The 12,645-nt window shown below is 36.9% G+C and overlaps 4 protein-coding genes across 10 annotated transcripts; 3 read left to right on the top strand and 1 right to left on the bottom strand.

Moving 5' to 3' along the window:
* Positions 1–63: 63 nt before the first annotated feature.
* LOC133844161 (endoribonuclease rege-1) lies at positions 64–3,772 on the top strand. 3 transcript variants are annotated; one of them, XM_062278034.1, is made up of 6 exons: positions 64–344; positions 2,044–2,124; positions 2,177–2,380; positions 2,443–3,107; positions 3,180–3,401; positions 3,465–3,772. In XM_062278034.1, the coding sequence occupies exons 1-6, from the start codon at positions 132–134 to the stop codon at positions 3,667–3,669; spliced, it is 1,590 nt and encodes a 529-aa protein (XP_062134018.1). In that variant the 5' UTR covers positions 64–131; the 3' UTR covers positions 3,670–3,772. The 3 variants fall into 3 exon arrangements, with proteins under 3 accessions (XP_062134018.1, XP_062134017.1, XP_062134019.1); XM_062278033.1 differs by having other exon boundaries at positions 65–344; positions 2,440–3,107; XM_062278035.1 differs by lacking the exon at positions 64–344 and adding an exon at positions 1,842–1,971 and having other exon boundaries at positions 2,440–3,107.
* Positions 415–1,740, top strand: LOC133844167 (uncharacterized). The gene is made up of 3 exons (XM_062278046.1): positions 415–909; positions 967–1,085; positions 1,147–1,740. The coding sequence occupies exons 1-3, from the start codon at positions 622–624 to the stop codon at positions 1,355–1,357; spliced, it is 618 nt and encodes a 205-aa protein (XP_062134030.1). The 5' UTR covers positions 415–621; the 3' UTR covers positions 1,358–1,740.
* On the bottom strand, positions 3,710–9,698 carry LOC133844166 (uncharacterized). Of its 2 annotated transcripts, none has more exons than XM_062278045.1 (3): positions 9,317–9,698; positions 9,160–9,226; positions 3,710–4,124 (listed from the first exon to the last, which is right to left on the bottom strand). In XM_062278045.1, the coding sequence occupies exons 1-3, from the start codon at positions 9,377–9,379 to the stop codon at positions 3,778–3,780; spliced, it is 477 nt and encodes a 158-aa protein (XP_062134029.1). In that variant the 5' UTR covers positions 9,380–9,698; the 3' UTR covers positions 3,710–3,777. The 2 variants fall into 2 exon arrangements, with proteins under 2 accessions (XP_062134029.1, XP_062134028.1); XM_062278044.1 differs by lacking the exons at positions 9,160–9,226; positions 9,317–9,698 and adding exons at positions 7,255–7,315; positions 7,387–7,764.
* LOC133844162 (aarF domain-containing kinase 1) lies at positions 4,810–7,572 on the top strand. 4 transcript variants are annotated; one of them, XM_062278037.1, is made up of 4 exons: positions 4,810–4,872; positions 5,497–6,162; positions 6,234–6,785; positions 6,853–7,572. In XM_062278037.1, the coding sequence occupies exons 2-4, from the start codon at positions 5,509–5,511 to the stop codon at positions 7,192–7,194; spliced, it is 1,548 nt and encodes a 515-aa protein (XP_062134021.1). In that variant the 5' UTR covers positions 4,810–4,872; positions 5,497–5,508; the 3' UTR covers positions 7,195–7,572. The 4 variants fall into 4 exon arrangements, with proteins under 4 accessions (XP_062134021.1, XP_062134022.1, XP_062134023.1 ...); XM_062278038.1 differs by having other exon boundaries at positions 4,867–4,884; XM_062278039.1 differs by lacking the exon at positions 4,810–4,872 and adding an exon at positions 4,877–4,890.
* Positions 9,699–12,645: the final 2,947 nt, after the last annotated feature.

The following is a 12,645-nucleotide window of genomic DNA, read 5'->3' on the forward strand; positions in this document are numbered from 1 at the left end:
AATAATTGCATTTTCAGTTCTAAGTTTCTGCTGGGTGGCAACGCCAAACAGCTGTTGAATTGTTTGCAAATGAACAGTGTTGTTGTTTCTGTTATTTCTTGCGGTTCGTGCTAAAATTAACAGACGAAGTAATGGGAAAAAGAAAAAATAGATTAAAAAAGAGAGAAATAAAACGTAAACTCCGACAGCAGAATAAAAAGCGCGTCATTTCGCCGCGCAAATTGAGCAAACCATCTACTCTTGCTACAGCTGCAAACACGTGTCAGTCCGCTGGGTTCACAAAGCCTGCTGCGACTTTAACGCAAGTTTCCGGTGCCAATTGTTTGGCGCCCAACGTCAATAACGTAAGTACAAAGTTAATTGCATGTGTGTTGTCCTTAAATATGTTGTCGGTTTATGTTTGATGGGTTGGGGGATGGTGCGGGGTTGGTTGCAACTGCGCAGACGCCAAATTTCCCCCCAAACCTAAAACGAAAAAAGTTGTGAAAATTTGTGGCGAGCTTCCAGACAGACACCAATTTCCAGCCAATCGAGTCATCGCGAATTTCTAGTTGCCAAACAAGAAAAGTGTAGTTAACTAAGCCCACCAAAAAACCAAAGTGTGTTAAATAAGATATAGAAATGGAGCAAATCTGGCGAAATGTGTGCGCTCACTACGAGGTGCCCGAGGATGTGACCAACGCTTGGTATGCACGCATCGAGCAGCATCTGAGCGTCGACAGTCCGACGCGCGCTTATCACAACTGGCAGGAGATGATGCAGCGTAAGCATTCGCATCTCTCGGACTGTTCGCCCAGCATTGCGTTGGCCGCCTTCTTCCAGTACTATCACTTTGATGGCAATCGCAGCTGTGTGGAGGAGAACTGCGAGGTTTTCGAGGAGTTTTGTCGTGATGCCAACATCGAGGATGTGAGTAGAGCAGCAAACTATGCACATATTGTCGAGGTTATAATAAGACTATCTTAGGATCATGCCAAGTCGCTGGTTTGCAATTTATTGGGACGCAAGTCGCCCGACAATGAGCTCACCTGGTCCAATGATGACGAGGCCAATTTGCTGCAGGACGTCGATCTGGTTGTCCTTGCGTATGTTAAATTACACAAACCTCCCATATAGCATTGCTTATTCATATAAATAAATGTTTAGTGCACCGCCTGAGGAGTACAAGCATTATACAGAGCTGTTGAGGCATGAATATGCCAATCTGGATGATGACACCTATAAGATGATGCGCATCAAGGTGCTGGAGACTCTATTGATTATACCATGCATATTCTCCACTTCGGAATATCATGAGAAGTACGAGGAATTGGCACGCACCAATATACGCAATGAGATAAGAGAGCTTAAGAAGTAAATCATGATGATAATGGACCCAATTCCAATTGCAGTAATTTGACTAGTGCTCCGTCTACTGAACTCATAAATGGCTATAATTAATAATCCAAACATTTTATATAAGCATTGTAAGAAACAAAACGATTTATATATGTATATGATAATGATCTTATGACATTCCTATTTTGTTGTTGTTTTGGTTTATAAGTGATTTCCATCACATACATAATATAATATTCGTTTTGATTCAACTGCAGATCGATGGACAGCTAAATGAGTGATATACTACATAGAGATGACTTTAGCTAGCCAAAAAAAAAAAAAAATCAAAAAACCAATCAAATTGCCATCGATCGAGATTTAGTTAATTGCCGTTTTTTAATTCAATTAAATGTCTAGCCATAGTGGAAATTTAGGTATAACCAAATGTAATCGAAAATTGCAAACAGCTTTTATATAAGATATATACTAACATATATACATAACATTAATATACGTAAGCGAAATGAGCCTGTCAACACTGCAAATCAATATTAATAAAATCGATGTGTACATATAAATCAACTAGAACACATTTGTTTTACTCTAAAGAACTATAAAAGAATCCATAAACGACAAATATATAGAAACACAGTAAGTACAAAGGAGAAATGACAAATAATCAGTTGCAAATAATAAATTTTTCTTTATTTTTTTTCTAATTAGCCTATAATAAATACACAGAAGGATTCAACGATGGCGCCGCATCAACATCAGTTCAAGAAGTTCAAGGATAATGCTGTTATCGTAAGTGTCTTTATGGATTATGTGTTTTCACTAATTAATTTGTGTATTTTAGAAACCAGTAAAGCGCCTAAATAATAATAAAAAGAAAGGTGACACGAGTTACTCACAGAAGCTGGTAAACTCTTTGAAACGCCGTGCATTGAATTCAAAGAATAATCCACACCGCAATGGAATTAAACGTAAGTTGGATTTTAAGAATTCAACAGAGCCGTTGAAGCGGCAGTTGCCGAAGCCAAAGTTTTACGTCAGCAAAAAGGTAAGATGTTCTGCATTTGGTTTCTCCGCACAATAGTTTCATTGTCCACTCAATTGCAGCAGGCTCGAGGTTCCAAGGCGCGTTTGAACCAAACTATTGAAGAAGGGGAAATTATTGAAGAGATTGAGAGTAGCGATGACGATGACTGCATTCTAATCAGTCCAGTTGTGGATAAAGTCATTATTGAGTGTGATGAACCTGCCGAATCACAACATGTGTCAAATGCGGACATTCCTAGCTGCAGTTTTGTTGTCGACAAAACCGGAGACTACCAAAAGCCGTTGCCTTCTAATAATGGTTTTATGTATCCCACCAATTCCATGAATGCTTCGTTTATTGCAATAGATGATAGCCTCGATTCGGTGAGCAGTGAAGAAAGCGAAGATGAAATTACCGGAGATCGCAAAAGCAACCTAGTCAAGACTGAGCCAAATACTTCGGTCAATGATAGTGTAATATTTGTTAAAGAAACGATGGCGACTGAGGATTTTATACCGTTGCCAGCTGATGAGAAATCTAGTCCAAGACGCGGCAAGAAACGTAAATCTGACACAGTTAATGCTACGCCCAAGGTGATAAAGCGTATGAATGAAAGTTTATTTACCACGACGGAGCGCAAGAAATTGGCCGATTACAATAGCAACACCTATAATCCGGGCACCACAGTCAGCACAGCGGATTCCAAAAAGCGACCCATTATTATTGATGGCAGCAATGTGGCATTTGCGTAATTATTTTCCATATATGCAAATTATATTTAACACATATTGAAATTGTAATTGAATTTCCAATTCCACAGACATGGTTGCTCTAATGTATTTTCTGCGGAGGGCATAAAGTATTGTATAGAGTATTTCCTGAAAATGGGACATGATGTAAAGGCCGTCATTCCACAGTTTCGCCGCAATCAGCACAAATCCTCAAATCCCGCGTTGCTCGATCAACTGCATAAGGATAACAAAATTGTCTTTACGCCGTGCAAAAATTTACCCAATCAACAGAGCATTAGCTACGACGATCGGTAGGTTATTTAGAATAATTAATAAAATTTTAAAACTATAGTTATAATTTGTATTATTTGCAGTTTCATTTTGCAGTTGGCTTACGAAAAGAACGCAGCGATTGTTTCAAATGATAACTATCGTGATCTGATACATGAGAATGCGGCATTTAAAAAGATAATTGAGAATCGCGTCATTGGCTATTCGTGGTGCGATGATATTTTAATATTACCAAAAGATCCATATGGAAGATTTGGACCTCCTTTGGATGAAATCCTACGTTGCTAAGATTATGAGTTAACTCGAACTCGATGAGTTACAAAATTGGTTACTGTTTAAGTTAATAGTTTATTTGTTTAAAGTTTAATTTAGTAAAACAACTTGAATGTCATTTCTTTAGATTTGGGGCATCGCAGCTGGACCGGTGACCACAACCATTGTCGTTGTTGTTGTCGTTGTAGTGGCACATGCCGCAGGCTCAACATAATCGGGAGGCGGCTCATTAAAAGCTGCCAGATTTGCGTTGCTGCACCCCAGATCGGTGGTTATAGTCAACGTGGAAGCTCCAAGGCTGCCCGTTTGCTTCACGTTCGTGCTGTATGTTAATTCATCGTAGCTGGGCGGTAAATCCATTCCCTTGGGCAAGATGGTCACGTCGTTTTCAGTCTCAATGGAAACGCTACCATTGCCACCGCCAGTGTTTGTATTATTGTTGGCGATACTAATCTCCATTTGTCGACGAGCTGTTGGGCGAAAGAAAAGAAGTCATAAAATATTCTGTCCAGTTTATAATATTTGGAGTGCAACGTTCATATGTTGCATTCGAAATTAATTACAAATTAAGCATCAGTGAAATTGATTCTCAACTATAAAAAACTTTTGAATATTGAATTTTTTGCATTTAAGAAATGTTTATATAAAATCATTTAAGGAACTGAAAACTTTAAAATATTATATTATATGTGCAGAAATTAGTGCATAAGAAATACTAAGTTATAAAATGTAAATAATTGCAAATAAAATATATAACAAAGAACGCATTTTTATAAAAGGAAATTCATGACTTTTTTCAGATTTTGGAAGAAATAACCATTTTTATTAATAATACTGCAAATAATTTTAACAATTTCGCAACCGATAGAATAAATGTGATAAGAGATCGCAATGACAAATATTTGTTCATTTTAACAACAACTATCTCTTATCAGACATTTACCTACTAATGATTTTTGCATAAATTTTTTTCGCTGATAACGAACAAATACAAATTTAGCACTGCCATGGTTTTCAATTTGTCATTTGAGCTAAGCCTGGTGTAACGGAAATATCAAATCGATTAAATTGCCAGCAGCGCTATCGATAACTCTTATCGCTGCCGGTCAGTGCGCAACACACGAGCAGCGTACGTGCCGCGAACAGCTGACTACATTCATTCAGTAGCGCGCGACTGGCCGTCGGCCACAGGTTTAAAGTTGTGTTTATTAATTTAGTGTAAGTGTAAGTGTAAGTGTAAACAGTAGCTATTAACAAAGCATGTGAACATGGTAGTCTAGGCTTACAAACCCACACAATCGTGGTATAAGTGAAACTGTTTGCACAAGAACTATTAAGAGCCAAGAGATGAATGGACATCAAGGTTTTTTATGTAATGAAACCACCGTGCTGACGTAGTTGGGTCAATGGATGGTGAAAGTGATGTTACAAATGTAAACTAAGCAAATGCAACAGGTTTTTGTGTCATTGGTCAATGTATTGGAATGAACGTGCACAGTTCAATAAATTCGTTACTTTGTCTGCATGTTGGAATTTTGCTTTGCAAACACTAAAGTTTTTATTTTTTGGCAAATCCGCTGAGTAAGTGAAAGTTAGTTACGAAAAGGGCCAAAGTGCTAAATTCCAAAACAGCAAGCTCATTGTGAGTAGGTACACATACAGTACATAAATTAATTGTTATCGGTTTTTCTATAAAATAAAATCCGCTTCTAATGCAAATGGGGTTAAAGATTAAGTGACACTAAAGCTGTGTGACAACCTGTTGACTTAACGGTTCACTGCCTCTTTCAGCATTTGCTGAGCTAGCAAAACTAATTTAGTTCTATTTTCTCACCCGTTCAGTGCACAATATAGATGCTGAGACGTGTGCTTACATTTGGAGCCCTTGGAGCAGGCGGCGTCAGCACTGCGCTGAGTCTCCACACCAACGATTATGACCTCAACTCTTTGGGCATTGTGCGCTTGTCGCGTTCCGCTTGCGCGGTCGTCGATGTGGCGTTGACCTACAAGCGAGAGCTCTACTACAGGGAATGGGATAAGACGGCGCCCGAATACAAGGCGGAGAAGAGTCGAGTGCACAAGATTGCAGCGGAGAAATTGTTGCAATTGATATGTATCAACAAGGGTGTGTATATCAAGGTGGGTCAGCACATTGGTGCCTTGGAGTATCTGCTGCCCAAGGAGTTTGTGCAGACGATGAAGGTGCTGCATTCGGATGCGCCACAGAACCCCATCGAGGATCTGTATAAAGTGATACGACAGGATTTGAAACGTGAGCCAACGGAATTGTTTGAGAGCTTTGAGCCCGAGCCGTTGGGCACTGCATCATTGGCTCAGGTGCACAAGGCGCGTCTGAAGACGGGCGAAGTTGTAGCTGTCAAAGTGCAGCATCCATATGTCAAGGGCAATTCGAGGGTGGACATGAAGACCATGGAGATGGCAGTGCGGATACTGGGGCGCATATTTCCTGACTTTAAGATACAATGGCTGGTCGAGGAGTCCAAGAAGGTGAGCTAGCTGCATTTAATCTTAGAGAATTACAAATTGTGAGCACATATTCTCCCCTCTTTGCTCCACAGAATTTGCCTGTTGAACTGGACTTTTTGAACGAGGGCAAGAATGCGGAAAAGGTTGCTGGCCAGTTCAAGAAATTCAGTTGGTTGCGTGTGCCCAAAATCTACTGGGAGCTAAGCACGCCGCGTGTGCTGGTCATGGAGTATTTAGAGGGTGGCCATGTCACCGATTTGGATTACATTAAACGCAACAAAATCGACGCTTTTGAGGTGGCCAACAAAATTGGCAGACTTTACTCGGAAATGATCTTTTCCACAGGCTTTGTGCACAGCGATCCGCATCCTGGCAACATTTTCGTCCGTCAGACGCCCAACAATAAATTGGAAATTGTATTGCTCGATCATGGACTGTATGCGAATTTGACCGACAAGTTCCGCTATGAATACTCCAAGCTCTGGCTGAGCATCATGAAGATTGATCGCAAGGGGATGCGCAAGCACAGCGAACAGTTGGGCATTACAGGGGATCTGTATGGTTTGTTTGCGTGCATGGTGACAGGTCGACCATGGGAGACACTGATGCAGGGCATCACCAAAGTCAAATATTCCAAAGAAGAGGTGAGGACACAACAACTACAATACATAGTTTCATTTAAATTGTAATCTCTCCCTTTTGAATTTGCAGAAGAACACGCTGCAGAGCAACACGTCGCAGGTGTTGCCGCACATCTCGGATGTGCTGGAGCAGGTGGATCGCCAGATGCTGCTCATACTGAAGACGAACGATCTGATACGCAGCATTGAGTCAACGCTGCGTACACAGAATCGCAAGGCTGCCTTCTGGGCTATGTCCAAGTGCTGTGTGCAATCCACATACGCAGAGCAGCGAACACAGGAGTCAACGAAGTCGAAGCGTTGGCGCTTGGAGCTGAGCGAACGCTGGGAGCTGTTCAAACTGAATATCTACTACCTCATTGAGGGGCTGATGAACTTTAACTTACTGGGTGCACTCAAGCAGGTGCTCTAGTCAGGATGACGAATGTGGATGATGAAGATTGATTAAAGTACAAATTTGTGGGAAATTTACCTCGTTGCCTCTGTTCAATTAGACGGCGTGCCTGTTCCTGACGCTTCCGTTGTAAAGCGCTCTTTTTTAAATAGATTAATCAAACATTAGTTGCATGCAAATGATTGAATAATCGAGTAGCAAACATATTACCATTATTATCGCAAATGGAATTAAAATGATGAACACCACCACGAGCACAATGTAGAACGCATAACCGGAATAGAAGTACACATAGTCCGGGTCGGGTTGCACCCAATTGGGATTATCGTAATCGGAGTAAAATGGCGTTGTACTAGCTGTTGTATAGTAGCTACTAGTTATCGTCGATGTTGAGTTGGTGCTCTGCAAAATGATGCTTGTCGTGGTTGCCGTTGTGGCCGTGGTGGCATTTACTTCTATAACGGGAGCCATTTTCGTTTGATGCAAGGAGCAAGTAGCAAGTAGCAAGGAATTGCCGAAAATATTACGAAATTGGTTAACGCGTCTCGATTCGTTCAAAGTATTCGCTCAAACTGAATTGAAAGCCAGAAATTGATGAGGACTTCGTCCACTCATCCATGCACACGGGTCACAAACACTCACTCAAGGCACAGTTCGCATATTTGCTTTGTAATCATTAGCTGATAAAACTGACAAAAACCACAGCACAGCCTAGGCTTAAGTTCCGTATCTACTTGGTGCCTCCCCCACATATCGGGGCAAGGTGTGCCTATCCAATTGCCATCGCCGTCTTTATCTAATGTGTTTCTCTGATAAATTTGTGCAAAATGTCGCACAAACTACGTACACATGTCCATGTATTTTTGATAGTGATTTATGGCGAGTTTTCTATTCCGAATACACAATTTCTACCTTATCGTTCATGGCTTATAGAGATGGTCTTCCGTTTTTTTTTGAGAAGCCAGAAAATGCAATTAGCAAAATTGTATTTGCAAATGCATTTTAGCAAATATTTGCACTTTAGCTGTCGACAAACATAAAAGCAAATGGTCAAAACTGATTTTTTTAAATTTATTTAAATTGTAAGGAATGCTTTACGTTTTCTTAGACATTTTTGGAAATATTTTTTTATTTGTTTTCTTTTTATTTCCATATTTTGTTTTTAAATATTCGTTAAAACAAAATTGTACTTCTCTAATGTTGTTTTAATATGGTTTAAATTACCTATTTTAAGAACTCAGCTTTGGGTTGAAATCTTTTTAAAATTGCCAATGAAAGACTTAGGCTAATCGAGATGTTCAAGTAAGTTAAAGTTACTATAGGATTTATATTGGCAGTATAACTCTGTATCAGAGCCGAGTAATCTGTTGCATAACTTAATTTAAAATACTACAATAAAGCTTTTAATATATTTAAAATTAAAACAAATAATATATTTGTTGTCAATGAGCTAATCTTATCGCTGTACTGACCTTTTAATGCATTGCTTTATTGCAAAAAAAAGGTGATAAAGAGTTGAGTAGTTTATGTGATAATGTAATGATTATCTTTGCTATGAAAGCTTTTATTGGTCTGCTTTCTGATATAAAAAGAAACAAGTAAGAGTTTCAAGTATACTCGACTGTGAGATACCTGATATTCATTTTTAATAAGACCATTTTCTAAAAATACACTAAATTTATATACAAAAAAACTAAAATAAACAGTTACTACAATGGAAATATACCATATATAACAAAATATACCCAATAAGCTATTTTGTGTCGTAAAAAGTATTTTTATTAAATTCTGCAATTTTTATTTGATCGCAACCAAATTTTCTGGAGTTATAATATATTTAAATAATTTTTTTCCTGCACGCTCAAAGTTAAAATAATCTTTTACCTCAGCATGTATAAAAACACGGTTAAACAGTCCATCTCTAGTTGAGTTGGTCAAGTACTAAAGAAACTAGTGTAAATATTTGCGTTTATGTTTGCTCACCTTGTTCGATGTGAGCCGCCTCCTTGAGTTGTCTAAGCATAAAGAAGCGATAGGCAATCATAAGTGTCTGCAATTGAATGTCAAAGTATTAGCAACATATGTATATTTGTAGTACAAACATTTCAACGCAACATAAATAACAAAGTACATCACTCACACGCAGAATGAAGAGGCAAAAGCATATTATGGCCAAGGCAATTAGCAAAGGGCCCGAATCCATTTTAAGCTCGTTTATGTTTGTTTTTACAATTATAGTAAAATGCAAACTTAGTTTCTTTATGTTGTATCTATGTAAACGTATTTTGTACTTTTTGTTGCGTTGCGATGATTCACTTTAAGCCTTCGCGCATGTTCCGCGATAAGATATGAATGGATATTTTCGTAAATGTGAATGTTAATAATAATATTCACCCAAAATGGCATTGATTACATTTTAATCAGTTAACAAATTACGCGTTCAACCATTTCACCATTTCTTTGTAAAACAAACTCTTTTTGTTTTAACTTTTTTGAAGACCGAGCTAAGTCACTAACAGAATGCGAATGGACCTCAATATCTCTGCTTATTATTATAGGCTCTACCCAACCTAGAGTGTTGCATATATGGGTATCATAACTCTTAGAAAAGGTATGTAACAGGCTTACTGTTGTTAAGATCTTTAACTTTATTTACTTTATATTATGATGTTTTAAGAAATAAAAAGAATATTTATTATACAACTTTTATTCATTATTTATTAGTACTTGTTTTACTCAAATTTACTCAATTAAAACATAAATTAACAGCTAAAAAGTAAAAGTCGCTGAGCTTTAATTTCATTAGTTTACAAGACTTTAATTTGTAATAAATTATAGGAAGAAGTAAATTATATTTAGAAAGGAATAAAAATATTTAAAAAACTCAGTTATATTTCTTTAAAATTGTGCAACGTTTTGTGCCTTAAATTTACTTCTTTAAAATGTAAGGTACACAGAAAAAACACTTCTAAAATGAAGATTTTGGTCTCAGTACTAAGAATTTTAGTTCGAAAATGGCGTCAAGATCATGAAAATCTTAATGTTAGAAAACTCATCTTGATTTCAAGAACATTTAATATAAGACCTAAGTTCGTATTAATAATAATAAGTCTTATTTTAAGTTCAAAAGAATATTATTACATTGTATTTTTTTGTTACTATTTATGTAATTATTATTTTACAATTTTATTATTTTCATTTCGCATTCAGTTATTTGTTCGGAGCAGCAGTTGAACACAGGACTTAGACTGTAATGATCCTCGACAGCTCAACTAACTGAGCTATGAACGAAAACAGCTAAAGACAGATAAAAACTTTATAGGAATTTGAATGGATTACCAAATTTTGTATTTAGTATTTTTGTTTTAAATATTAAGAATTTTAAATTTTTCAGACTAATGTTGTTATTTTCATGAATTTATTCTTAAAGTCCTAATTTAAGAACACAATTTGTAGGACAAATGTTATTGATTTTAGAATTTGGTAAATTTCTTGCTGTGTAGACAGAGAAAACTTGACGCTCACTTTGTAATTAAAAACGTTGTCAACGCTTATCGGAACTACTAAATTTTCTCAACATGTCTCTGGCATTTCTTACTATTTCAATAGCGTGTTGTGTAGAGCGTTTTTCAGTCGATAGGAGTCTCTGGTGTTTAGCTATTTCGTTATCGCTGCTGCTTCGGCTCTCCACTTCAATTCAGCCAGATTGCATTTTAGTCGCTTGTTTATGACTGCGGTTATCACTGTGCAAACCCGCCAACAACAAGCGAGACGTTCTGTCTTGTTTGCCTCTGCTTTCCGCTAATAGGTCGCCCACAGAGGCGACGTCGCTTCCACCTCCAGCAGAGTGCCCGAAGCAGTCGTTAACCGTTAATTAAAGTGAATGGCCGCTTGGCTTTTTCTGTGAGTGTCAGTGTCAGCGTGTTGAATCTGTGCATCTTGACCTCATCCAAACTTTACAAATACATATATGCGCACACATATGCATGACTCACACACACACACACAAACACAGTTTTGTTCATTTGCATAAAGTGTGGTCCCAGCATGAAATATGAAATATGTTGAGCGAGATGGAATATGATGTGTAAATCCCTTTGTTGCCTTTACACACACATGAAATAGTCGCGGTGTGGCTGATTGTCCATATGTGTGCTATTTCACTGCTTTGTGGCTTCTTTGTGTGTCAAACAGAATGACATAATTAAAAGCTGGAGCTGACAGCCTAACATACGATGTGATGCTCTCTTTCTCTCGCTATTATTCTCATTGACTAAATTTCATTTGTTAGTATATAAATTAGGTTTAATCAATTGTTTCCTGAAATAGTTTACATATGTCATTATACCCGCCATAGGCTACAAGGGTATTTTAACTTTCGTTTGTCTGTCTGTCCGTTCGTCCGTTTGAACACGTAGTTTGTTAACTTAAATTTAAAAATCTATATCATAATTCTAGCAAAGATTAATCTATTAGTATAGTCGATAAAGTTTTTTAAATTTGTTTTGTAGCAATTTGTTGCTATTAACTTACAAATGTTGTACTGTGCGTATACTTAATATTAATATCCGTCGACTTTAGTTCTTCTTGATTTCGTAGATATGGGGAGGGAAATCTATTTCTTGAATTTTATATTCAGATATCAACAATAATGAAAGACTGTTTGTATAGATATTAATTTGAATATTGAGTTGTCTTTGGTTTCTTTAACCTGATTTCATTTGCGGTGGATTTGTATTTTTCGATATGTTTATAAATAAATTAGAAATCTCAGTAAGTGAGTTTGCCGGGTCGTTTTATTTAGTTAAAACTTAATTGAACACATTTTCGTTGTTGGATTTCACACGAACAAATGTTATACTGTGCGTATACTTAATATTGAAATACGTCGATGTTATTTCTTCTTGTTTTCGTATATATGGGGAGGGGAGCTTATTGATGATTATCTTTAGATATCAGCAACAATGAATGACTGTTTGTATAGACTTCAATTTCAATATTGAGTTGTTATCTTTTTCTTTACCAAAATTTTATTTGCGGAGGAAGTATTTTTTTGAGATGTTTTCTTATCATAAAAATGAAGTCTCTTTATCCTTTTAATTTGTTTTATTAGAGCGTATTTTCTATCCAATGTTAAAACCCATTTTCGTTGTTAATTTTCAAACTTACCAATGTTATACAGTGCGTATACTTAATATTGCAAAAACATATATGGATGTTACATCTACCGATTTACGCATGCATTACTTCAGACATCACAAAATAATGAAAGAATGTATAGTTTTGAATTTTAGTAATAAGTTATTATCCATTTCTTTAATCAGATTTTATTTGAGGGCGAAATATTTTCATTAATGTTTCCTCCTCATCATTTTTAAAGCTCAGCAATTGAGTTGCTCATGAATTTGGATAATTAAATGATATTTCCCAACCAATAATAAAACAAATTCTCATTGTTGGATTTCAAAC

This window comes from Drosophila sulfurigaster, chromosome 3, assembly GCF_023558435.1.
Source record: "Drosophila sulfurigaster albostrigata strain 15112-1811.04 chromosome 3, ASM2355843v2, whole genome shotgun sequence".
Classification (NCBI taxonomy): domain Eukaryota; kingdom Metazoa; phylum Arthropoda; class Insecta; order Diptera; family Drosophilidae; genus Drosophila; species Drosophila sulfurigaster.

What these genes read in the sequence shown, in the direction of transcription:
- LOC133844161 (XM_062278033.1), top strand. Translation starts at nt 132, where the DNA reads ATGGGAAAAAGAAAAAATAGATTAAAAAAGAGAGAAATAAAACGTAAA. An exon ending in TCAAGGATAATGCTGTTATC is followed by an intron (nt 2,125 to 2,176) that starts GTAAGTGTCTTT and finishes TGTGTATTTTAG; the next exon opens with AAACCAGTAAAGCGCCTAAA. An exon ending in AGTTTTACGTCAGCAAAAAG is followed by an intron (nt 2,381 to 2,439) that starts GTAAGATGTTCT and finishes ACTCAATTGCAG; the next exon opens with CAGGCTCGAGGTTCCAAGGC.
- LOC133844167 (XM_062278046.1), top strand. Translation starts at nt 622, where the DNA reads ATGGAGCAAATCTGGCGAAATGTGTGCGCTCACTACGAGGTGCCCGAG. An exon ending in GTGATGCCAACATCGAGGAT is followed by an intron (nt 910 to 966) that starts GTGAGTAGAGCA and finishes AGACTATCTTAG; the next exon opens with GATCATGCCAAGTCGCTGGT. An exon ending in GTCGATCTGGTTGTCCTTGC is followed by an intron (nt 1,086 to 1,146) that starts GTATGTTAAATT and finishes ATAAATGTTTAG; the next exon opens with TGCACCGCCTGAGGAGTACA.
- LOC133844162 (XM_062278037.1), top strand. Translation starts at nt 5,509, where the DNA reads ATGCTGAGACGTGTGCTTACATTTGGAGCCCTTGGAGCAGGCGGCGTC. An exon ending in TGGTCGAGGAGTCCAAGAAG is followed by an intron (nt 6,163 to 6,233) that starts GTGAGCTAGCTG and finishes TTTGCTCCACAG; the next exon opens with AATTTGCCTGTTGAACTGGA. An exon ending in TCAAATATTCCAAAGAAGAG is followed by an intron (nt 6,786 to 6,852) that starts GTGAGGACACAA and finishes TTGAATTTGCAG; the next exon opens with AAGAACACGCTGCAGAGCAA.
- LOC133844166 (XM_062278044.1), bottom strand. Translation starts at nt 7,647, where the DNA reads ATGGCTCCCGTTATAGAAGTAAATGCCACCACGGCCACAACGGCAACC. An exon ending in TTCCATTTGCGATAATAATG is followed by an intron (nt 7,316 to 7,386) that starts GTAATATGTTTG and finishes TATTTAAAAAAG; the next exon opens with AGCGCTTTACAACGGAAGCG. An exon ending in AATTGAACAGAGGCAACGAG is followed by an intron (nt 4,125 to 7,254) that starts GTAAATTTCCCA and finishes TTCGCCCAACAG; the next exon opens with CTCGTCGACAAATGGAGATT.